Source organism: Pungitius pungitius, chromosome 10 (genome assembly GCF_949316345.1).
Source record: "Pungitius pungitius chromosome 10, fPunPun2.1, whole genome shotgun sequence".
Lineage (NCBI taxonomy): Eukaryota > Metazoa > Chordata > Actinopteri > Perciformes > Gasterosteidae > Pungitius > Pungitius pungitius.
In genome coordinates, this window is record NC_084909.1 from 14840475 (window position 1) to 14864337 (window position 23863).

The 23863-nt window shown below is 41.9% G+C and overlaps 2 protein-coding genes across 2 annotated transcripts; both read right to left on the reverse strand.

The window, feature by feature from the left end:
- Positions 1 to 6: 6 nt before the first annotated feature.
- LOC134102901 (interferon alpha/beta receptor 2-like) lies at positions 7 to 7054 on the reverse strand. The gene is made up of 5 exons (XM_062565043.1): positions 6951 to 7054; positions 5329 to 5431; positions 4918 to 5047; positions 1210 to 1385; positions 7 to 654 (listed from the first exon to the last, which is right to left on the reverse strand). Exons 2-5 carry the CDS (start codon positions 5375 to 5377, stop codon positions 479 to 481), a joined length of 531 nt encoding a protein of 176 aa, XP_062421027.1. The 5' UTR covers positions 5378 to 5431; positions 6951 to 7054; the 3' UTR covers positions 7 to 478.
- Positions 7055 to 8621: 1567 nt separating this feature from the next.
- LOC119228986 (interleukin-10 receptor subunit beta-like) lies at positions 8622 to 20566 on the reverse strand. The gene is made up of 8 exons (XM_037489044.2): positions 20301 to 20566; positions 18917 to 19015; positions 18610 to 18730; positions 14999 to 15159; positions 11519 to 11682; positions 11274 to 11430; positions 10673 to 10797; positions 8622 to 10297 (listed from the first exon to the last, which is right to left on the reverse strand). The coding sequence occupies exons 2-8, from the start codon at positions 18963 to 18965 to the stop codon at positions 9617 to 9619; spliced, it is 1458 nt and encodes a 485-aa protein (XP_037344941.2). The 5' UTR covers positions 18966 to 19015; positions 20301 to 20566; the 3' UTR covers positions 8622 to 9616.
- Positions 20567 to 23863: the final 3297 nt, after the last annotated feature.

A 23863-nucleotide genomic window follows, 5' to 3' on the forward strand; every position in this document is an offset into this window, starting at 1 on the left:
CCTAACTGCTCCTCGGGCACCTCTACTGGCACACTGCTTCCACTCTGTTCCATGTGTTTCTCAAACTGGACTTTTTGTATTTAATTATGCACACAGTGAGTACCCTCAGGCGCTCTGTGAGGTCTCCCATGAACCCTAACCTTAACCCTGTAACCCTGTGACCTTTTTCCTGGACTGAAAATGGCACAGTGTTTCCACAACTAAATACATGTGTTCTTAATTGATCCATTCGTCTATCTGTCTGTCATACATGAGTGCTTATGGTTACATTGAGCAGGGGGTCGAAATGTGTATTCCTTCAACATCTGTTTCCTGCTCCAGTTCCTTTGTGATTTTCTTCTGATTGGACATCTTTGATGTGTATTAAAGCTTCTCTTTACACCAGAAAACTTGTCACTTAATCAAGAACGAGCTTAAGATAGTTTTGATTTCTCACAAGGACATTATCCACTAATCTCCACAAATTTGCTTCAAGCTGTCAGATCAAATAATGCCTTTGGAAAATTCTTACACTGTCTGTATTTTTGCTCATAATCCGAAATTTGTAATTGAGAGAATCATAGATGTCCCTCAGGCGCTCCATGGGAGGATGTAGTTCCACACACAAATCTTGGCCACATGGTGTAACATTCAGTAGCGGCAGATCCAGGAGAGCTGCAGGACACAAACACAAGGATAAAAGTGAGCTGTTAAATGAACCCAAGTTTCCATTGCATGATAAATGATCATTGAAAAGAAAACCACAGAGTAAGGCTCATCTATATAGTACCAGTAAAATAAGATACAAAACATTTAATAAAGAGGTCCTTCTTTCTTTTGTTTGCAGCACGAAGTGGCAAAAATGCTGTTGTTACAAAAATAATGGGAGTTACAATGTTGCCGTTTCATCCTTCAGAGAGCCATTAAGGGAAACAGAACAGAAGTCCAGAATAAAAACACAAGGAGTAACTCATAGTAACAGTAGAGCAAAGCCTCAAAGGGGCCGGAACAGTCCCAAGAAGAAAATGTATTAAGAAAGGCCAGAATCGAGGACAGATTAAAGAGACATAACTAAGAAGCTATTCTCTGCTACAGTTCTTCTATGGGCGATGGGTTAAAAATGCAACGTTAGCTAAATTACATGTTATGTAATGTGCAGTGGAAAAAGAAAATTTGATATATCTGGATGTCTTCTCCACTATCCGTCGATATCGTTCTAGTTTTACTCACTATCTGTGATGGGTTTAAATTCCGGTTGACTGACTGGTTGCGATTCCTGTGCATCCAGCAGTACTCTAATCCTGCTAAGGTACACCTTGGTGGGGTCAGAGAAGGCCTCGGTTAGGTTGCACACCAGTGGATGCTGCACCTTCTCACAGCCGAACACTGGCACCCAGGAAGCTCCCCTACAGGATCAGAGAGAAAGAAGAGAAGTGTACCCATGAATATTCCATAGTCCATTTAGAGAGAGAATCATATGTCTAACTTGTGCTATGTGTCAGGGGGGGGACGCGTTCGAGGGCAAGGAGGGAGGACTCAAACGCAGAGTTGAAAAATAAAAGACTTTAATTGTCAAAAACTCAAAATCAAAATCGCTCCAACCAAAAAAGGGAGGAAGGAGGAGAAAACAAAACAGACAAAAACAGGGACCTAGACTTGAAAACACGAAACAGACTTGACTTGACTTACTTGACACATGAACGCTGACATGTAATGACGCCACACCAGACAAGGGACTCACAGGGCTTAAATACACAAGGGAGGTGCAGGTGATTGAACACAGGTGGAAACGATCAGGCACGGCAGACAATGACAGGGCAAGACAGGACAAGGCAGGAAGTGAAGTTACCCAGGAACACCAGAGACATGAAAACTACAAAATAAGACAGAGCAGACCCAAACCGTGACACTATGATTTAGTCCCATAATTATTAAAGTACCCTAACAGTGGTATTAGTCTGTGTATGAGCCATTTTGTTGTTTTGATTGTTAACCTCCCACCATTTGGGGGGTATGTTTCAATTAGGGACGCAAGGTCCATATAATCAGCAGGATTACCTGCCACAGTGGTTAGTGTTTTGGAGGCAAATCGTTTTTTGAACGTGGAACCGCCAGCGTCGAAGGAATTTGGTAGGATCTTTTGATGGTGACATTGTGGTATATTACTTTCATTTTTGAGTAGGAAAGGTGGACTTTCACAAAACTGTTTGGAGAAAGAAATAAATGACAATCAAAGACTATTGGAGACGTCTCAAGGATTATTTCACGCATTCACCAGCTAAGGTGACCTTACTTTTGATAGGCAAAAGGGTCACTATAGTGTGTATGAACCGAAATTCACATCCTATAGAGAATTGAATTTGAATAATCATCTTTTAGATCCAACTGTATGGATTTAAAAAAAATACATAATCTTAATTTCCTTCCTGTGTCCTTATCCCAAGTGAAGGAGTTCAAGTACCTCGGGGTCTTGTGAGGGGGAAGATGGAGTGTGAGATTGGCCGGAGAATCGGAGCAGCGGGGGCGGTATTGCACTCGCTTTACTACACCGTTGTGACGAAAAGAGAGCCTAGAGAGAGCTTAGCCTGGAATCTAAATTGAAATCAATTATTTTGTTACAATAAGGTGTGCACTTAAAATGTAAAGTGCTTTTTTACTTAATTTTAGACCGATTCATTGCATTGAATTGCCTCACAGATTTAAATTACCGTATTTTCACGACTATAAGGTGCACTGGATTATAAGGCGCACCTTCAATGAAGCGCCTATTTTAGAACTATTTTACTTGAAAAAGGATTTTAAGTGCGCCTTATAGTCGTGAAAATACGGTACATTAATTCAGGTGTGAAGTAATGCTTATCAAAGTAAAATTTCCCCCTGGAGATAAATAAAGTATTTATCTGTCACTGATGGAACAGGAGTCAGCCAGGTGATAATAATTGCCCTGAAGTGCAAAGCAAGATTACAAAGAATGAAACACTTTTACAAAGCTCGAGACAAATTAACATTTTAGAAAACACATTTACATTGTTGAAAACAAATTTAACATTTTATAAAAGAAATTAACATTTATAAAACAAATTGACATCTTAGAAAACACATTTACATTTTCAAAAACAAATTAACAAGACGCTAAACACTTTTACCAATCCCGAAACAAATTAACAAAGGACAGATTCTTTACGGAAAGGGAATGTACCAAATACCGGAAGTGACGGAAGTGTTGAGCGCGGCGTTTTCATTGGTTGTGGAGTTTATGGCGACAAAGACGTTCATTGGAGGGATGTTTTGCCCGTTTTGTGGCAAACACATGAACAGCTTAAAGCGGGTTTGCGTTACGTGTGGTCGGTGTTTGGAGTTTTTAAAGGACGCGGACCAGACGGAAACACCAGACATACTGCATCATTGCGTTCAATATTTTAACAAGGGTCACTCGTACGCTGTAACCGTGGACATGATGTCAAGTCTACACGGTGTAAACATGCTTGAGGACTCTTAAAAGTAAACTGAACAAAGCCGGGTTGTACCGCAGAAAGGATTATTCCTCGCCAAACGCCGGTGTTACGTGCCTACTGGTTTTTGAACCTACTGGTTTGGCTACGCGTGCGTGTTTGTTTTGCCCCAACAGCGGCACATGTTTTATATTGGTCATATCACCTGTTAATCAAGCTCCTTGCCAAGGGTCAATTGCATGCTTAAAAAAGAGCATAACGGTTAAAGCCCAGCCTATTTCAAGACAACCCGACAACTTACGGGGTAAATCCTTCATACTTCTGGGTTAAGCCCCACCCACTTCCAGATTAGGCCCCGCACAATCCGAGTACAGATACGGATACAGATAATTCATATGGTTCAACAGATACTGATACAGATACAGATAATGCTGTACTCGCTCATCCCTACTAAATACCCAACTGAGATCGGCTTGTGCCGTTCTGAAAAAGGATCCTACCATCGACCACTGCAACCTACACCGACCACCCGAACTGCCGCTCTGAGAGAGGAACCTACCTCTTCACCTTCCGTTCTGAAAAAGGAACCTTCCACCGACCGATTTTCGCACTCGGCGTCACTCACAAGCCGAGGACAGTCAGCAACAGCTCCTGCACATGAGGGCATGTCTCCCTGAGATGACTCTCTGTGAGTGACGAAGAGGGAGTGGAACACTGAGTGTGCTCTGGTTACGTGCTTTCTTAATGAAGTACCGGTACTGAAAATATTCAAACCGTACCGTTTTCAACGTAAGGGTACCGGGGTACCTTTCTAGTACCGGTACGCTGTGCAACATTAAGCAGCAGTGCATGTAGAAATACATATTTGACTGAATGAGAAGCATCACCAATGAGTACCATGAAGGATAAAAAATCTGTGCCGGATAAAATAGAAGCTCTGTGCCAAAAAATAAAAACTCAAATATGTATCGGCTGTAGGGCCAGGTCCAGACGTGGTCTCCCAAATAGTAACCCCCTGATAAAGGGGGTGAAAATCTAAAACTTGCATTAAAGCCATTGTCAACAGTTTTATTTTCACTATAAATGCCACTGTCTTTATATTGAAATTATTAATTATGAAACACATAAGTCAGCTGCAGACTCCCACACTGGGATCCATGACATTCAGCCACTATCAAACCCATTTACATTGTTTGTACGACATGATCGGCAGACAGAAAAAGTTAATACTACAACGGGACACTTCTCTGAGTGTGAGGAAAACTTTCCCAAACATCTTGTGTTTGGTGTGTACAAACTTCAACATACATTTGACATAATTAACCTAAATGTCTCCTGCATCGAAATATGGGCAACTTGGTGATTAGTATACACAATGTATTTTAGTAAGGATAACAGTGTTTCCTCTACGTTTAAAACTTGGGGTTGGGGTAGGGGGTTATGGTAGGGGAAACACTATAAAAGAACACAAAGAGATTAAACTCACGTTTCTGTGCTCACTGTGACATTGTAGTGGACTCCCGGTGGTGTTCCTGGTCCAGGCTCCCATGTCAGGATGTGGATGAAATGGCTTGAGTTTAGGATGTCATTGATGGGCTTTGGGAGTTCACTCATTGCTGGAATACAAACAAACAGAACATTAAATGTATCTCGATATATTTCTATTTGATATTGCAGTGATACACTCAAAGGATTTGTTTATAAATGCTTTATACAGCATCGTTTCTTATCAAGGAGCAACAACTAGTGCACAACTGTTTCATGTGTAAACTCCCTTTAAGGCCAATCTTTTAGAGAGCTGGATAAGTTTTACACTTTGATTAGATTTACTCTAATAATCTTAAGCAAGGATTCATGCCAACCTGGTTTCGGGCTCATGAGGCGACTCAACGCTTACCTAGTAGGGCCTGAGGCAGCCACACCAGCATCCAGAGGAGAGACGTCATGACAGCCACAGCATCTCTGCTTCACTGCCATCAGCTCCTCTTAGGACCTGCTTCCTGTCACCAACAGTCAAAGAGAAACAGAGTCTGTAACCTGTACTCACTTAAGTCATAAATAGAGTGGCCGAATAATCACATGTTGATCTGAGTGGATCACAGCTGGCCTCAGTTGATACGAATACAACTAACCAGTGTTGTGCCTGAACGCGTTCATTGAACGATAGTTCATGAACTCGTTTATATTTTGGGCGAACGTGAACTGAACGTACTGTATTAATGCCCGATGAACGTTACTGTGAAATCGTTCATTCTGGTGTCTACGAACGCCATGTTCTTTCAGGTTACCATCGTTCAAATAGGGTGTCAGATTTCTATAGAAAACACACCGTAAACGCGCCTTAATAAGTAGTGGAAAAAACACATCCGATCTGGCAACACCAGCGTCGCACCACGCATGCATGGAGGCGACAGCAGCGTGTAGCAAAGAGGCGGCGTATAATAATTTAAAAGAGTTTTATGAAGTTACTGACAAGGTCGGTGAGGATGGGAGGAATCTGACCTTTCTTTGCAAACATTTGCACCTTAATGATAACTGTCGTGTTTTTATTCCTTATTTAAAAAAGACCATTCAAGCAGCATGTGTTTGAGAATGTACTGTAGGGGTGAACGCTGCAGCTGCTGCTAGTGTGGAGTGAATGGACAGCAACATTAAAGCAACAATGAGCAAATGCTGTCCCCTCAATGCTAATGTAACCCTGGCTGGATAAGGATTCAAAATTAGATATGAAGATGAAATCTGATGCATAGCTTCAGTGTAAAAACTGATCAAATAATTGAACTAGTTCTGAACTAGTTCACTTACACACAGTCAGGGAAGAACATACTGTAGATATATGTTCACTTGGATGCTGAATTTCAGGTTTCCTACTTGTGATGTATTTACCAATCTGTACTAATAGTTTGGTAGTCTTCCCTCCATGGATTAGAGATATCTCAAAGAGCACTCAACGGTTCGATTCCCACAGGTTCCGTCATAGTACTGTTGTTTGTCATGTCGCCAGATAACAATTGATACTTTGATAACGAAGATCCCTGTTTTACCGGTAATGCTGTTGAAATCCTGAATGGATGCTCCAACAAGCCGACTAGCTACATCCTAATGCTCAATCAGGCACACTCACCTACCGGGGACAATTGTATTTATAACGATATGATACACGAAACAGACGGAAAACCAGCGTTGTGAAAAACACTTATTGACGTGAGTGTTTTGAACAGGCATTGACACCTGCTACCTCTCTCACTCATGTCCTCTTTATGTTAATCACAGCCCCACGCACATGTAGTGAATCTCACAGAACAATGCCACCTTTCATTATCTTTCTAAAGATAATTAAACGTGAAATCAACGTGAAAGCGAGGCGATCGATCGATAAAAATTCAAAAGAAAAAACGGTAAGTTTTTATCTCGCACACCGGTAACGAATCTATCGCTAGCAACGAAATAGCATGTCGAATACATACACAAACCTACAATGTGTATAACATCAAATGGTTAGTATAAAATTACAGCAACCTGTCCTAAGATCCCACGTTTATCCACCAAGTTCAGCATTGGAAGCCAACCCATGGCTGTATGGGTAATCCCCCCAAAGCGGAATACGAAACATAATGGGCTGGATCAGCGTGACGCAGAGCTGCTGCTCGTGGTGCCTTCGCAGAACGTAGGTCAAATTGTTGCTGATTTTGTTTGACAGGGTCTTGTGGCTTTTGACAGACTTTCTGGATACTCCAGAGACTGCACACTGTCTGGGTTTTTCGAATACAAAAACCATTAGTTGATTATATTTTGCTAACTTTGTGGCAGTACACGTAGCCTGCATAGATTGTAGAGGATCTACATTCTTCCGATGGGGAGGTGAAAGTTACAAACTGACAGGCCCGATGAGAGGAAATCACGTGACCTAAAAGAAAAAAGAAAACTTCCCGTTGGTCTGAATTTCTGCAGACTTTTCAAATTACCAATAATTCATTAGCTGTGACCAATAATATAATATATATTACATATATAATATGGCTACTGATATGGACAGTTCATTGTCTTATGAGCGAAAGCATGCCACATCTTTTGATAGAAATAATAATTTCAGGCTACCGAGGGCTTCATTTTATACACAAAAAAGCAGGCTAATCCATTTAGCCAAAATTCAACTTCTACATCTCAAAATGCTTCTGATATCTTGTGTGTCCCCCACATGCTTGTATATGCTTGACAACGTCTCGGCATGTTCTTATTGAGACAACAGATGGTGTCTTATGGGATGTCCTCCCAGATCTGTCTAAGGGAATCAGTGAGCTCCTGTAAAGTCAAAGGAACAACCTTGCGGCGTTTAATGCACAGAAACATAATGTCCGAGAGGTGTATCTTTGGGTTTAGGTCAGGTGATCGTGAGGGCCTTTCTATTGTATCGATTTATTCATCCTCCAGCCACTGTATACTCTTGCCACATGAGGCCAGGCCTTGTCGTGCATCAGGAGGAGCCCAGGACCTTCTGCACCAGGGTAGGGTCTGACCATGGGTTCAAGGATTTCATCCCGATACTTAATGGCAGTCAGACTGCCGTTCTCTAGATCTATGTGTCCCTCCATGGATACGCCTCCCCACACCATCACTGACCCAACACCAAACCGGTCATGCTGAACAATGTTGTAGGCAGCATACGTTTTCCTTGGCTTCTCCAGACCCTTTCACGTCTATCACAGGTGCTCAAGGCTAAACTGCATTCAGGTACCCCCTCTATCAGCTCCTTGTTCGCCTGTTGATGATTCCATCAAAACCAATGCAGCTAAAACTGATTAACAACCCCCTGTGCCTGACCAAACCGTCATCAGAGAACTGTAATTGAATTCATGCCATACTCTGATAAAAGAATGCTCCTACAATTGTTTTCAGCAGTGTTTAAGCCAAATCTGCAACCAGTTGTCAATGAAAAGAACATAAGAAATAAGGTTTTTAAAGTCACTGATGCAGTTTGAGTTAAAATGCTTTCTCTATTAACACCCTGAAATAATAATTATTTATTATTACTACTAATTATTCTCCAAAACTAATGTTCTAAAAAACCCTGAAAGTTATTGAGTTTGAATTGATGAAGGGCTCACAAAAAAGGATTTTAGTCGTTTTTCATTAATTCACTTGTATTAGTTAGATATCCCAATAATTGCGAGCAGGTACCTTACTGTACTGTGACTGGCAAGTTTCTGTTGAACATGCATACAACACCTATTTAAAAAATGTCAACTTGCAGGATTAACAAAGTAAAATCTATCCATCTATTGGCTGCTTGTTTTTAGTAGAGCGATACGCCATCATGGCTGCCATACCGGTGCATGAAGCCAAAGCCCTAACGTAACTATCTACGCAGTCAGAAAAACCTACAGGATTTGGAGAGGATCTGCAATGGGCAGAGGACCATATTCCACATGAGATGTGCACAAATGTGGTGACCAACTACAAGAAAGGCCTGACCTCAGTGCTCTCCAACAACAGTATCTCCACTAATAACTGACCCATGTTTTGTAAGAAGATCAAACAGAAAATCCATTTAAAACAAATAACTTTTTGATATTCTGTCTCACACACACAAAAATAAATTGACAACAATTATACGCCGCTCATTTGCAAAACTAACTAAATTGGAAAGAGATCAAATAATTATTTCCTTCACTATATGTTGTATATTCATTCAGTTTAATTGAGATGAAAGGAAAAATGCTCTTAGCATTTTGAGATCTAACAGAAAATAAATCCAATAATACATATCTTTGATGTTGAAAGAAAAGATGGTGATTGAAATAAAATACAAACACCTACAATACATTGAAATATTTCTGATGGACCATTTTTTCAAGTAGAATGTACTTGTGAGTATTTTATTGATGATTGAAACATAATGTGTGTCCTAAATATCCTTAGAATTTGTCTTCCTCCTCCTCCTCCCTCTCCCCCTCCTTCACCATCACTGGAACCGAGATAATCAGACGAAGAGTCCATACATCTGGCTTTATACCCACTCCATTGTAATGTGGGGCGACCGTGGCATATGGAGCAGAAAGAGTGCACCAGTAAAAGCCCTAACTGCTTCCTGGGTGCCTTTACGGCAGCACACTGCTCACACTATGTGGGATGTATTAAATGCAGAGAATAATTCACACGGGAATAAAGGATACTTTCTCCTTCTTTCAGTAAAGTCTTTTTGTGTAGGTAGCATTGATGCTAGTGTCTCTTTGTGAGTCTGTGTGGCTCAGGGTGTGTTTTGAGTTTGTGGGAGACTCCAGATCAAACAGAATGTCTGAGAGACAGTCTCTTGTTTTCTGCTCCTCATCACCTTGCTCGCATGCAGCCAGTGCAGCAAGTGTGACTGAGAACAGATTAATATCGCCTAAGCTCTTACACACCACGTCCTCGTCCTCATCCTCCTCTTCCTCTTCCTCTTCCTCTTCCTCGTCCTCCTTCAACTTCACTGTGACTGGTCCCTCAAGCAGGAAAGAAACCTCTGTCCCTTCAGCTTCGCCCGGGTTTTGATTAAGATCCCAACGTCTGACCTCAACCTCTATGTCCTGTACTTTCAAACTCCCTAAGCCCCCTAACATAGCCCCTTTGCTGTTCCTTGACACATTAGCAGAGTACTGGCAAGAACTCTCATCCGAGGAAAGCTCTGCATCTCTATCCATATAGACGTTTCCCCCGTCCTCCTCTTCATCCTCCTCATCTTCTTCCTTATCTGAGTTAGTGCCCCCGTTGGCAGCTTGTGGAGCTGAGGGATTGTTGTCATTTCTCTGTTTTTCCATCTCTGCGCCAATGTAGATCTTGTCAGGGTACGTCCTCTCCGGTGTGAGGGTGTAGCCTTGGCTCAGAGACTTCTAGAGTGGCAAAGAGAATACAGGAGCCGAGACAGTGAAAGTGTGAAACCAATCAACTCAACGATGCACCAGCTCTGATAAATCATGGCACTGAAGGATATTTAAGGCCGCAAATGTTAATTGGGAAATTGAAAGGCCAAATTGAAGCTACAAAATCTCCAAAACAGCAGTGAAAGTGCTACGCCCACAGGAATTACCCGTGGTAACTTAGTAGTTTCAGAAAGTTATAGATATTGTTGCACACAGCCTTTCAAATGCAATTTGAAACATACTGACGTACTGAGTACATGTTATGTTGAGATGTATTGAATGTTAAAATGTTTAAGGGAATAGTCTGAAATTTGAATTCGTACAAAGACAAATCAAATAACTTACAATGAGGGCTCTGGGCAGAGTTGTCACTTTACAAAGGAATCCAGTGTAGTAGAGGCAAAACATGGAGATCATCAGGACAACACTAACAGTCACAAGAGCAGCAACTGCACCTGAAAAAACTGGGCCTACACACACACACACAAAAGTTGTATACACAATTGTATTTCACTCCAGAGGCAAAATGTAATCTTTTCAAGAGCAACATTGTAAACATTTAAAAAAATGTATTTATTCCATTCACTATCCATCACCGCTTATCCAGGGTCCTAGCTGAAATTATGTATACCATTCAATATACTTTTTGTATTTTATATTCATTTTTGTTGTCCTTGCACCAAAATTCTAGTGCCAATTCCTTGTGTGCGAAATGTTTGTGTCTGATTTATTGAGCTGCCAAATGGTCCAACACTTTACATTTTTCTCTAAATGAAACACCTGGCAGGATTCCTAATCTGCCCCAGCGGACAGGAAAAAGGGTGAAAGCAACATGTAATTTCATCATGCATTATTTCTGATCACACCATTTATCCAGGTCCATCAAAAATCAGAGGTGGTATTTAACTGCTCTTCATGCACCTCGCTGTTTGAAAGTGCAGCTCACCTCCGCTTGGCTTCTTATTGCCAGTGAAGGTGCATTCCCAAGCGGATGGCTTAGTGTTTCGGTTGACATTAACCTCTGTGTAAACCCGTACACAGTACTCCGTGCCAATCTGCAGGTTGTTCACAGTATAATTCTTGGATTTTGTGACGGCAGACTGCTGCAGGTAAAATATGGACAAAAGCATTAGTGATTTGAATTTAAAACATTTGTTTGATGTCTTCTAAGGTGGGAAATGCTCGTCTTACCTCTGCTTCATTACGTTTCTTCCAAAAGACCCTGAACTGAGCGCCGTTGTAGAATGACTTAATGTCTTCGATTCCTGAGCTCGGATCAGCTTCAGGGAGTGAAATGTTGACATCAATGCAGTTGCCACATCCAGATAGAGACACTTTTGGAGGACCTATTAAGGCTTTTAGAAAAAAGAAAGCACATTTGTTAAATTAAAGCAAGATGTGAAATCTGAACCAGTACATCCCACTTGCAAGACGTGTTTTAGGGTTCACTAAGCTGCCTTTGCATTTAATGTCTTCTTTATAGTGTGTTAGTTTAGCATATGTGCATGCCACTGTTCTCTAATTATTATAAAACTCCTAGTACACTCATGGCAATCCATCTCATAGTTGAGACATTTCAACCACTAGCACCATTGAGTAGTGATATGATCATTAAAGAGATCACATTAAAAAAGGTTTTGAAGAATCTTGTTTGGAAAACATGGATGATTTGGTCTGCTGATACCTTGCATGTCTTTGGCGGAGGTTTAAGGCCTGCGTCATGAACAACGGGATTCATATGGTGTGCCAGTTTCATTTACATAGCTCAGTAGGGGGAGGCACAACTTCATCTTTGTATGAACACTGACAGTGGCCGGTAAAACAATACGAAATATAATTATAACAAATAATACAAGGGCACTATATGATTTGCAAGATGGACAGATTTTAGACTGATGTAAAGCGCAAATCAGATGATAGTCTATAACAATCCAACCCACCTCAACTGGCTTCTTTCAACACAAAGGAGCAGCAGCTCTACTCCTCGCGAATGGCTAAGCTTCTCACCCTATCTCTAAGGGAGACACCAGCCACTCTTCTGAGGAAACCCATTTCGGCCACTTGTACCTGTGACCTAGTTCTTTCGGTCATGACCCATCCTTCATGCCCATAGGTGAGGGTGGGAATGAAGATTGACCGGTAGATCAAGAGCTTTGCCTTTCGGCTCAGCTCTCTTTTCGTCACAACGGTGTAGTAAAGCGAGTGCAATACCGCTGCTCCGATTCTCCGGCCAAGCACACTCCATCTTCTCCCTCACAATACCCCGAGGTACTTGAACTCCTTCACTTGGGATACGGACACAGTGAGGAAATTTAGATCTTTTTTTTTAATCCATAGAGTTGGATCTAAAAGATGACAAATATTATTCAAATTCTCTATTGGATATGAATTTTGGTTAATACACACTGTAGTGAACCTTTTGCCTATCAAAAGTAAGGTCACCTTGGCTGGTGAACGTGTAAAATAATCCTTGAGACGTCTCCAATGGTCTTTGAGTGTAATTTATTTTGTTCTCCAAACATGAACAGACGCCTCAGTTTTGTGAAAGTCCACCTTTCCTACTCAAAAATTAAAGTAATATACCACTGTTTACCACTAGTGACACCATCAAAAGATCATACCAAATTCCTTCCACGCTGGCTCTTCGTTCAAAAAACAATTCGCCTCCAAAACACATACCCCCGGTGTGGCAATCCTCCATCAGATTTGGAGGTGCTAAACCTCATCCCAACTGCTTCACACTTGGCTGCAAACCGCTCCAGTGAGAGTTGGAGGCCGCAGGCTGAGGATTTCATCAGGACCACATTGTCTGCAAAAACCAGCAATGAAATCCGCAGCCCCCCGAACTGTAGACCCTCCTCCCCCCCGACTACGCCTCAATATCCTGTCCATGAAAACCACAAACAAGATTGGTGATAAGGCGCAGCCCTGGCGAAGGTCAACTCCCACCGGAAACGACTCTGACTTACTGCCGAGCACCCGATCATAGCTCTCGCTTTGGGCGTACAGGGATTGGATGGCCCCAAGTAAGGACCCCCTCACCTCGTACTCCCACAGCACCTCCCACATTTTCTCTCGAGGGACCCGGTCATACGCCTCTCCAGGTCCACAAAACACATGTAAACTGGATGAGCATACTCCCAGGCCCCCTCCAAGATTGGTGAAAGAGTAAAGAGCTGGTCCGTCGTTCCACGACCAGGACTAAAACCGCATTGTTCCTCTTCAATCCTTGGTTCGACTATCGGGCGAACCCTTCTTTCCAGCACCTTGGAGTAGACTTTACCAGGGAGCTTGAGTAGTGTGATATCCCTGTAATTGGCACACACTCTCTGGTACCAGCACCCCGGTCTGCCACTCTTTTGGCACTGTTCCAGACTTCCATGCAATGTTGAAGAGGCGTGTCATCCAAGACAACCCCCTACACCCATTGCTTTTAGCATCTCTGGATGAATCTCATTAATCCCCGGGGCTTTGTCACTGCAGAGTAGCTTAACTACCTCAGTGACCTCCACCAGGCAAATTGACAAAAATCCCTCCTCCGCCTCCAGCTCCGCTTCTACCAAAGAGGGGGTAGTCGTTGGATTCAGGACTTCCTCCATCGCCCGATAACCTCCTTAGTCGTGGTCAACAGGGTCCCATCCTTACTATACACAGCTTGAATGGTAAATGGTTTCCCCCTTCTGAGGTGCCGGATGGTCTTCTAGACCGAAAGCACTTCTTCATAGTTACCTCAAACTCCTCCCACACTCGCTGCTTTGCCTCCATAACGGCAGAGGCTGGTGCCCTTCGAGCCTGTCGGTACACTACAACTGCCTCCGGAGTCCCACTGAATATCATAACCCGGAAGGCATCCTTCTTGAGTCGGGCAGCTTCCCTGACCACCTGTGTCCACTACAGGGTTTGAGGGTTACCGCCCCTTGATGCACCTAAGACCTTGAGGCCACAACTCACTCCGGTAGCTTCAGCAATGGAAGTTTTGAACATACACCACTCTGGTTCAATGTCCCCTACCTCTACAGGAATGTGAGCGAAGCTCCGCCAGGGGTGAGTTGAAAATGGACTGGAGCCTCTTCCAGACGTTCCCAGTTAACCCACACTACACGCTTGGGTTTACCGGGTGTGTCCTGAGTCTTCCCCCATCCTCTGACCCAGCTCACTACCAGATGGTTATCAGTGGATATCTCTGCCCCTCTCTTTACCAGAGTGTCCAGAACATGCCTCCTCCAGACGTTCCCAGTTAACCCACACTACACGCTTGGGTTTACCGGGTGTGTCCTGAGTCTTCCCCCATCCTCTGACCCAGCTCACTACCAGATGGTGATCAGTTGATATCTCTGCCCCTCTCTTTACCAGAGTTTCCAGAACATGCAGCCTCAGATCAGACGATGCGATTATAAAATCGATCATTGATCTTTGACATAGGGTGCTCTGGTAACATGTACACTTATGAACATCCTTATGTTTGAACATGGTATTCGTTATGGACAATCCGTGACTAGCACAGAAGTCCAATAACAAACGACCGCTTGGGTTCATATCAGGGAGGCCCCAATCACGCCTCTCCAGTTACCACTGGCTTAGCAGTCTAATCTGTTAGCGACAAATCATAGTATAATTTGTTATTTGAAGTTCAATAAACATGCAACTGAAATAACATTAACGTTGACGTACTCTGTGTGACAGGGTCGAAGGTGACTTGGGATTTTTCAGACTGAGTATTGTTGTAGGAGGCCTGGACAGTCAGGATAAACACCATATGTTTGGGTGGAAGCCTCAGCTTAAACGATGTCGTTGTTGAGTTGAATGGATGTCTCTTTTTTTTCCCATTCACCCTGTACAAAAACACATAAAGCAAACATTTTATTTCATGCTGTCAGTGCTCTGACTATGGCAAGATCATTTATTTTGTTCAGTTACTTTGGGGGAGACAAACCCTCACACTATCACATACTTAACTCAACACAGACATATCAATGATTAAAAAAAAACTACAGTAAAGACATGCAAGGGTTTAAAGAATTGAAATGGTTTCCACACCAGAGAGCACTGAAACATATTGTTCAATTGTCCAATGTCCTGTTCAGTATTCATCATGTTAAAAAAAATTAACATGAGATTTATGTGGGGATGCTGTGAAGCATTCAACTTATGCAACTTATTAGTATTATTATTATTATTGTTGTTGTTGAAATGCCAAGTAGTGTTCTTCAAATCTTTACTTCTTTTTATTCTTCTTATATTTCTTTGGTGGCACCTCCTTTATGCTTTCAGCTATTAAAACCATTCAAATATTAGAATATTCAGCTCCTTTTAAACTTTCTAGCTCTGACTTTTCAGCTCTCTAGCTCTTATAATTGAGTTTATATAAATCAAAATCATAAACTTTTTTAACATGGTTTTCCAATGGAGTTGTCACGGATCGAGTGCTGGTGCAGGCGGAAGGCAGGACCCAAATGCAGAGTTTTCCAAAACAAAGTGCACTTTATTCTATATCAAACCCAAAGACTCACCAAACAGCAGAACGTGCACCAACAGCAACTGACATAGACAATGACGCGATAAAGGACAACTGGCACACAGGGCTTAAATACACAAGGGAGGTGCAGGTGATTGGACACAGGTGGAATCAATCAGGCAATCACAGGACAAGGCAGGAAGTGAAGTTAACCCAGGACCACAAGGAACATGAAACTAAAACAGGAAGAGAGACCAAACCGTGACAGAAGTTCATTTTCAAATCCGCTTAAATTTCTGAAAATACTACTACAAATTATACTACTATGACTATCACTACTACTACTACTTCTACTGGGCGGGCGGCCGCCCCTACTGCTTCAGCCGAAGTTTCTGCTGCCATGGAAACCCCTGCACAGGCAATACCGCTGTCAGCACCTCATCTAGCGCCACCTCAGCGTTATGATGGTAGCCCCGAGTCCTGTAGAGGTTTCCTGACCCAGTGCTCCCTGGTGTTTGAATTACAAGCCCCACAGTTTATTTCAGGTCGAGCTAAGGTGGCCTTTATTATCTCTAGGCTCACAGGGAGAGCTTTAGAGTGGGCCACTGCAGTATGGGGCCAACAGGACCCTGTCTGTTCAGACCATGAGAAGTTCATGCAACGACTAAGACAGGTGTTTGATCACCCGAATAGCTTGCAGGAGGCTGCCAGCCGCCTCCTGAAGCTGCGCCAAGGACAACGGGCGGTGGCCAATTTTGCGATAGACTTAGACTGCGGCAGAAAGCAGATGGGAAGGTTCTGCTCTGATGAATCTCTTAAGGATGAACTGGTGAACAGGGACTGGGGTAATACCCTTGAGGACCTCATCAATCTGGCTGCTCAACTCGATCGTCGCGGGAGAGAGAGACAGCAGGAAAAGAGCTCCAGGAGCGGGGAGGGTCATCCTTCCAGGGGCCTCCCATACTCCACCTCCGAGGCTGCCCCTGGCTCAGAGGGAGAGCCAATGCAACTCGGGGGGACTCGACTGTCTCCAGAGGAGCGCGAGCGACGGAGGGTAGAGGGTTTGTGCTTCTACTGTTGGAGGACTGGACACTACCGGAACACCTGCCCTCATCGGGGAACCAGAGGTCAACCACTGAAGGTGAGCATGCTTCTCTGTCCAAACATTTCCACGACATTGGCTTTCTGGCGCACCTATGTTGCCAGCAAAGGTCAACTTGTGAGACCTGTGCAAAAGGAAGCAAGGTTGGAACAACGAGATTAAAAATAAACACGCAGGATGCTGTGAGTGGCTGTCAAATTTGAAGACATTGCAGAAGATTCACGGCTGGGAAGCAAAAAAGGGCGGACCTGCCAGAAGCCCACAGCCTGGACACCCATTCCTGCATTAATGTCATATGTTGGTTCGTCAGCAGAAGAGGACAGGTAACAATAATGTGTTCAGACAATGTGTTGCTGCCGAAAGAACTGAGCGAGGAAGTAAAAAACCTGAATCAGATGAAAATACAGAACACCATGATGGAAAGAGGCATCCGGTGGATTTTCAACACCCTTAATAACTTCTTAGTTTGAATAACAAATACTCTGACTCTCAACCCCCCCACACCCTCACCCAATACCATCATTTCAAAATAAAAGCTGCAAACATTATCTCTTATTTAACCATGAAGCTCAGGATAAAGCTGTTTCGTTGAATACTTATTGCTCTTTCAAATAGTACCACAACCACAACTACTTCTAGTGTTACTACTAGTATTTCAACCCCCCATGGAGGAAATTCTCACTGTAATGTTTAAAGATGCCTATCAATGAATAACTTCTTAGTTTGAATAACAAACATTCTGGTGTACGAAGGTGTATGAAGATGGTGTGGAGAGAGAGATGTCCATAAGTGGAATAAATCCATCAGTAACAATTCGTGGTTTTGTGTATTTCCCGGAGGGAGTGACAGGGAATGTGGAAGGTATGTGTGTTACATTATGAACAAGTAGTGCTGGCAGCCAGCCTGCCACTTTATCTCAAATTCCCAGTCATCCACCAGGCACCAAATAAGTTTACTGCACATTCAAAACGAGTACAACAAAAACAGCAACAGAAGACATATACACATCACATTTTTTTTAATTCTCAGCTTTTATTATCGGTATTTGTTTTAGATTGATATGAGCTTCTCCCATTTCTGTGTTTTTTCTTCCAATTCTTTCAAATTCATTTCCGCTTTTCCTATTTCTATTGTTTCAGCAATGTTTAGAATTAATTTCAGCTTCATGCATTCCATCGCATTTTCAGCAGGAAATGCATTTTCTAGTTGAATCTAATTACCTCAAATATATCCTAAACAAGAAGGGCATAGTATTGAACAACCGCCATTATTTTCAGACCAGTTGACAAAGAAACGTGTTTAATGGAAAAATATTGGATTTAATTGAAGTAGATGGTTATGATGTCCTGCACCCCCATTTTCCCATTTTTCATTTACAGCTCCGTCATGTTTATTTGGTAAAATATTGATTAATTGTTTTATTTTTTTTTTTAGTTGATTAGTATTTATTGTCTATTTCTATATTGTCTGTGGCCTTTTTTCTATAAATGATACAAGTTATTTTTCAATAAAAAAAACATTGCCAGAATAACTTAAAAATCAGACATAATTTGCTATCTAGTCTTGTTTGTGAGTAAAATTTACTCTAACTTTGGGTGCTTGACCTTTTTAAAATATTACTGAAGAAATATGTTAAAGTTTGCCCCCCTCCTGGAGCACGAGTGAGCACAAGATAGAAGATACAGAATACACTGTGATACCAAGACGGGAGACAGAGGACTTTACCTCCAGTCGATAATGTACGTTGTTCCGGCTGTTGTGCCTCGGCCTGGATCCCAACGCAGGACATGGTGGAAGTTGACAGAACTGACAGAAAGATTGACCGGAGCAGGAAGGGACCCGAGCACTGTGTGAACAAGTTAACACGTGATGAAGTCAGACTCAAACACACCTACAATAACAGCACAAGGTGCACCACCCGGGCAAGGCACCCTTCAATGATTGGATAAGTGTGGGTGTGGCGGAACAATGGTATCTGAGGTATGCAATAAATGTTACTGTACAGAGAATTCACTTCTCTTGGTTGACTCACCAATATCAAGAAGTAAGGTGAGATGGAGCAAATGGGGCAAAGAGTTCATCCTGTTCGTGTGTCTGCTTCCCCCTCCGGACCCTGCATGAGTTCTCACAGCTGTTTTAATGCAGACCACAGTACACAGTCACAGTACTGCTTACAGTAAAGCACACAGTACACTGTCACGTACTCCTTACAGCAGGGGTGCTCACACCTTGTTCACTCGCAAGCTACTTTTCGACTGGGTTGTGGCGATTGACTTGGCATTCGCATCCGCAGCCTCGTACCTGGTCGGAGAAGTGGGTCAGCCTATGGAAAGTCAGGCAACAAACACTACCACGCAAGTGAGAGGGGAGACGGCCCTCTTTTACCTAGCTCTGGTTTCACTGTTCAGACATTTATGAGGGTCGGGGCCTCCCGTAAAGGTAGAGGCTGCACTACATCTTTTTCACATCACTTTTTAAAAGGATGTGTTTTAAAAGAAGTTCAAATATTAATAAATTATTAATGTCATGTCATTTGAACTGACTTTGTCTTTGCTGAATTTGTCTTTGCCTTTTGGTGACTAGCCTGTTTTTTGGTCTCTTCTCGGAAAATGGCATACCCATAATAAAAAGTGTAATAACTCTGTAACTACTTAGTTTATTTGGATAATGTATTTTCTGTATGATAAATGGGAACCTCTGGGAGTGGGCTGATGTGAATTATATGTGTACATGTTCCAAAAACTTTACAGTAAAATATAATGTAAACAGTCAGGGATATAGAGGAGGTCATTGTGAACAAGAATCCAGTAAAATTAGAATCTAAACCTTTAAGGATCTGCCCCGAAAAATTCAAAATATTGATGAATTAGGAGTGCCATTTGAGCTGACTTTGCCTTTAAGTTTCTCAAAAGGTACAGTAAAATATCATGAGGACAGCAATATAGAGAATGTCATCACGAACAAGAATCCAGTGAAATTACAATTTAACCAATTTTGAATCTTCTTTTTAAAAGCATTGTCAAATGATTACTATTATTATTTATTTATATATCCTCAATTAAAGAAGGACAGTAGGGTAACTCCCTATGTTATTATACTGTTATTTCATATAATCTGCAAAAATGTTGATGTTTCTAACTTGTTATATCAAATTGGACAAATCTTTGCTTAACTACGGGTCTGTCTCGGTGCCTTTTGGGCTGTACAAGCCCCCGTTCCATAACACCGTAAATAGAGGTGCATTCCATTTTAGGCAGCGGCTCGCTCGACTCCACTCGACCGCAGTCACTGGGAGTAACGTTAGCCTACGATGGTTCGCAATGTTAAAAAGTTACAGTGGTTCTATCTTAGTGATCAGCATTTTTAACATAAAAAACAAGCCGACGTTAATTGTCTGGCTATTGACATTGACTTACCGACGCACGACGCTTGTAATGACGTCAGTCCTTTCGATATCCGAGAAGAATGAAACACACACGGAAGTGGGTCATGATCTTTGTGCAAATAGCATGTAGTTAGCTACCTGTCGCTAATTTACACACCACAACGAAGTTTAGCATTACGGAGGTTATTTGTCAGTTCTCACAAGTGAGACAGAGAAAGGTCCGGAAGCTGTTTTTCTGTCTAGTCTACGTGTAGAGTGTCAGAGGGCTCCCTGGCACGTATTCTGAGCTATCATTAGGGGCAGTCATTGCAATGTGACGTTGAAAACGGGAGAACCAATGAAAGCATGGACGTGTAAAAAAAAAGGGTAAACGTGTGAAAATGTCTGTTCGGATTTTCATATTAAAATGTATAACGTTTAAAACATTAATGATTAAAGATGGAAAAACACATTAAATCATACGATATTTACTGATGTATTCATAAATGTTAAATATTTTCATTGAAGAAATTTTAAAAAATACTTAAAATGACCCTTTTTCTGAGTCTTAAATCTGTTCAGAACACAGTAAAAGTATGAAATAAATAGTCTTCATTATAAATGATATAAAATATCATTTATATTATATACAGAACAAGCTGCAGCAAAGTGCAGTCCTGCAGTCTTATTTACACCATTTCAAGCCCTCACAGGCACTCTCACACTCAACCAACCACTTACCAGGTGAGGTCAGTAGTTCCCTGAGGGTTAAGGGCCTAGGATTTAGGGGGGAGATCTGGATTGGGTCTCTGTTATGAGGGGGGTCTTTCTCATATCCCGATTGTGTGACTCTTTTGATTATTTTATTTTCCTTCTCGCCTCAAGAAGAGTTGAGACCAGCAGGCAGGTGACAGCTATCGTCATTTTGAAGCAACGTCAATATGACATATGGTTCAGCTGCATGTCCATTGTTTTGTAATACCTGTGTATATTATTTATTTATTTATTATTATTATTTCAGATGAGCATAACCGTGTCCATGACGCCCATCGTCGATGGTTGAAGCAAGTATAAATAGGCCAAGCCATCCAGAGTAAAAATCCAGATTTTCACTCCTCTAGTTTCTCTGCCGTGAGGCCTGCACAAACGCCTCTCCTCTATCTTTAGCTTAAAAAAACCCACAGAAATTGGGCTATGACTTAATTAATTTTTAGCCTGGTATCTCCATGTTTTGTATGGTTGGACACCCTGTTAGTGAGTTTTTTTCAGGCAATTCTTAAATGAGTGACTGAGCTTCCCTATAATTCCCTTGCCATTATGAATTGGGAGTCATTTTCAGAGCAGGAAGTTAAAAGCAAACAGCCTACTGTTAATTGTTAAACTGTTGAACTGTTAAATTTCATTTGGGATTGATGAAGGAGAGTATCATCGTTTTATCATTCAATGCGTTGGTCAAAATACAGGCCCATTGAAGTCTCACTCATGAGCTACCTTTCATCAAAATTGAAATTCAAATCAAGAGGTATGATATTATTATGCATTACTTCATTTAAACCGTTTGAGAACAGTTTTATTAGTCCCACAGTGGGGATATTTATTTAACATTTACCTATGACACAGACCCCACAGCTACCAGCATCCTGCTGAGTTGAATGTGTCACAACTTCATCTTTCCACTTTGCGCCCACCAATTAGTCAGTTTTTCCATTGCTTGCTATCATCATTATCCGGTGCTAACTGTCATTATTTAAGATGACATATATTTAAAGTGAGAGAAGGTGTGCTACACATAAATAAAAATTGTTACTAGATCCATAACATAACTATTACATTATGAATGAAATTTTAAATGCCACCACATTGTCTTATTCAACTGTTATGTTGCCAAAGCCGTTTTTCCCCTTTTCCCTCTGCTGCGTGTCAGGCTGGGGCACCTTTCCCCCGTCCTGCCTGTAGATTTTGTCTTGGCCTCTCTCTCCCATACCAGGTGCAATCAAGGTGATTGGGTTACATCTGTCCCGTCGATCAACTGAGGGGAGGCTCAAGAATAAAAGAAGGAAGACTGAACAAGGAAGGAGCAATTTGAATGGATGTCCGGCTGACACTACATGTACAAAGTTGTTGTTTTGAAGGTTTGTGGTGGGAGGTTGAGGACCAGGGGCCTGTACCATGATGGTAGTTCAACAAACTCAGGGTTCCAGGATTGGTTGAGAATTGACAAAACCAAACCGAAGCAATCAGGCTTTATTGGTACCATGATGCCGCTTATCAACTCAATTTGTCAACCCAGGCTTTGATCCTTAAACGCTGATTACTCTGTGCGCGCGTGCACATAAGAGTAACGTCGGCACCAAACAACCAATCACGTTCGTTCATGGCGAGAGAGAGAGCAATATATTTTTCCGCGGAGGAGCAAGAAATTATTCTTCATAACTATGAAGAATAGAAAAATGTTTTTCAAGAACGTAGTAACACCGTCGCTGCTGCCAAAGCAAGAGAACAATCTTGGAGGAACATTGCTGATAGTGTTAATGCGTAAGTTAAAGAAATACATTTTATAGGCGATTCATGTAAATGAATGATTTTAGGCAAAAAGGTATTAAATAAAATGAAAGTGTTCTTGGCAGCAGATCAAGACAAAATATAAAAATATAATTCAAAGTGGTGAGTATTTAATACAACCTTTTATTATTTTGGTGAACATTTTATCACAAACACTTCTTTCCAGCAATTTCATAAAATCCTTCTATTATGGACATGATCGACAAATGTCCAGGGAACACAATGAAGCCATTTACGTATCCCTGCAGTGCGAGGACCACCGTGCGAATGGTTCGACAAACCGTGTTTTTCCCTCTGTTCTCCGCATCACCGACCGCATACAAGTGTGTACCACTTGCGAAGAAACGCAATGTAATACATACCATTTGCGGTACAGTAAGTGCATGGCTTCGACGAGTCACGTTTGTTATGTGCGGCTCAACAAGTTCGCAAAGATAAGTTATTCCTTCTGCGGAAAATCTATCTTTCATACAAGTAAGTATCCAGAAAGTCAAGGGGATTTTGTCTGTCCCTAAAAACTCTGTCCCTACTAAGTGCTCTTCTAACAATTTGCGCTGAGATGTCCACAGGATTTTGAAGAAAAGGTGAAGCGATTGCAACAGAGAACTGAAGCGGAATTAATTACGTCACCTATATGTTTCTCTGCTCACCGCTGATTGGTCAAACGTCTGACTGAGATCTCGAATGCAGAACATAACCTGCCCCGGAGCAGGTTAGTCGTGCTGCGTAAGATACCATGGCAACGAATACCGATTGAAGCTGAGCTACTTTCATAGTACCTAAAACCCAGGGTTGGTGGAAACTAAACTGAAACATAGCTGGCTTGCCACCTAAACCAGCATCATGGTACAGGCCCCAGGTGAGTCTGGGGTACCCTATATATTGCTACTCCCACGTAGTCACTTCTTTATGGAAGTAAATCTGTGCCATCGGGGGTTGAAATAAAAAGGTGATCGAATTTTTAGCACTGAATATTTATGCATTGAAATGATGTACCTGAATGTTTTTCAACATTAAAACACCGCAAAAAAATTCAACCTAAGAAAAAAAACT

What these genes read in the sequence shown, in the direction of transcription:
- LOC134102901 (XM_062565043.1), bottom strand. Translation starts at nt 5,377, where the DNA reads ATGACGTCTCTCCTCTGGATGCTGGTGTGGCTGCCTCAGGCCCTACTA. An exon ending in GTCACAGTGAGCACAGAAAC is followed by an intron (nt 1,386 to 4,917) that starts GTGAGTTTAATC and finishes CTGATCCTGTAG; the next exon opens with GGGAGCTTCCTGGGTGCCAG. An exon ending in ATTTAAACCCATCACAGATA is followed by an intron (nt 655 to 1,209) that starts GTGAGTAAAACT and finishes TGTGTCCTGCAG; the next exon opens with CTCTCCTGGATCTGCCGCTA.
- LOC119228986 (XM_037489044.2), bottom strand. Translation starts at nt 18,965, where the DNA reads ATGAACTCTTTGCCCCATTTGCTCCATCTCACCTTACTTCTTGATATT. An exon ending in ACGTACATTATCGACTGGAG is followed by an intron (nt 15,160 to 18,609) that starts GTAAAGTCCTCT and finishes GTTTTTGTACAG; the next exon opens with GGTGAATGGGAAAAAAAAGA. An exon ending in CTCTGCCCAGAGCCCTCATT is followed by an intron (nt 10,298 to 10,672) that starts GTAAGTTATTTG and finishes TTGCCACTCTAG; the next exon opens with AAGTCTCTGAGCCAAGGCTA.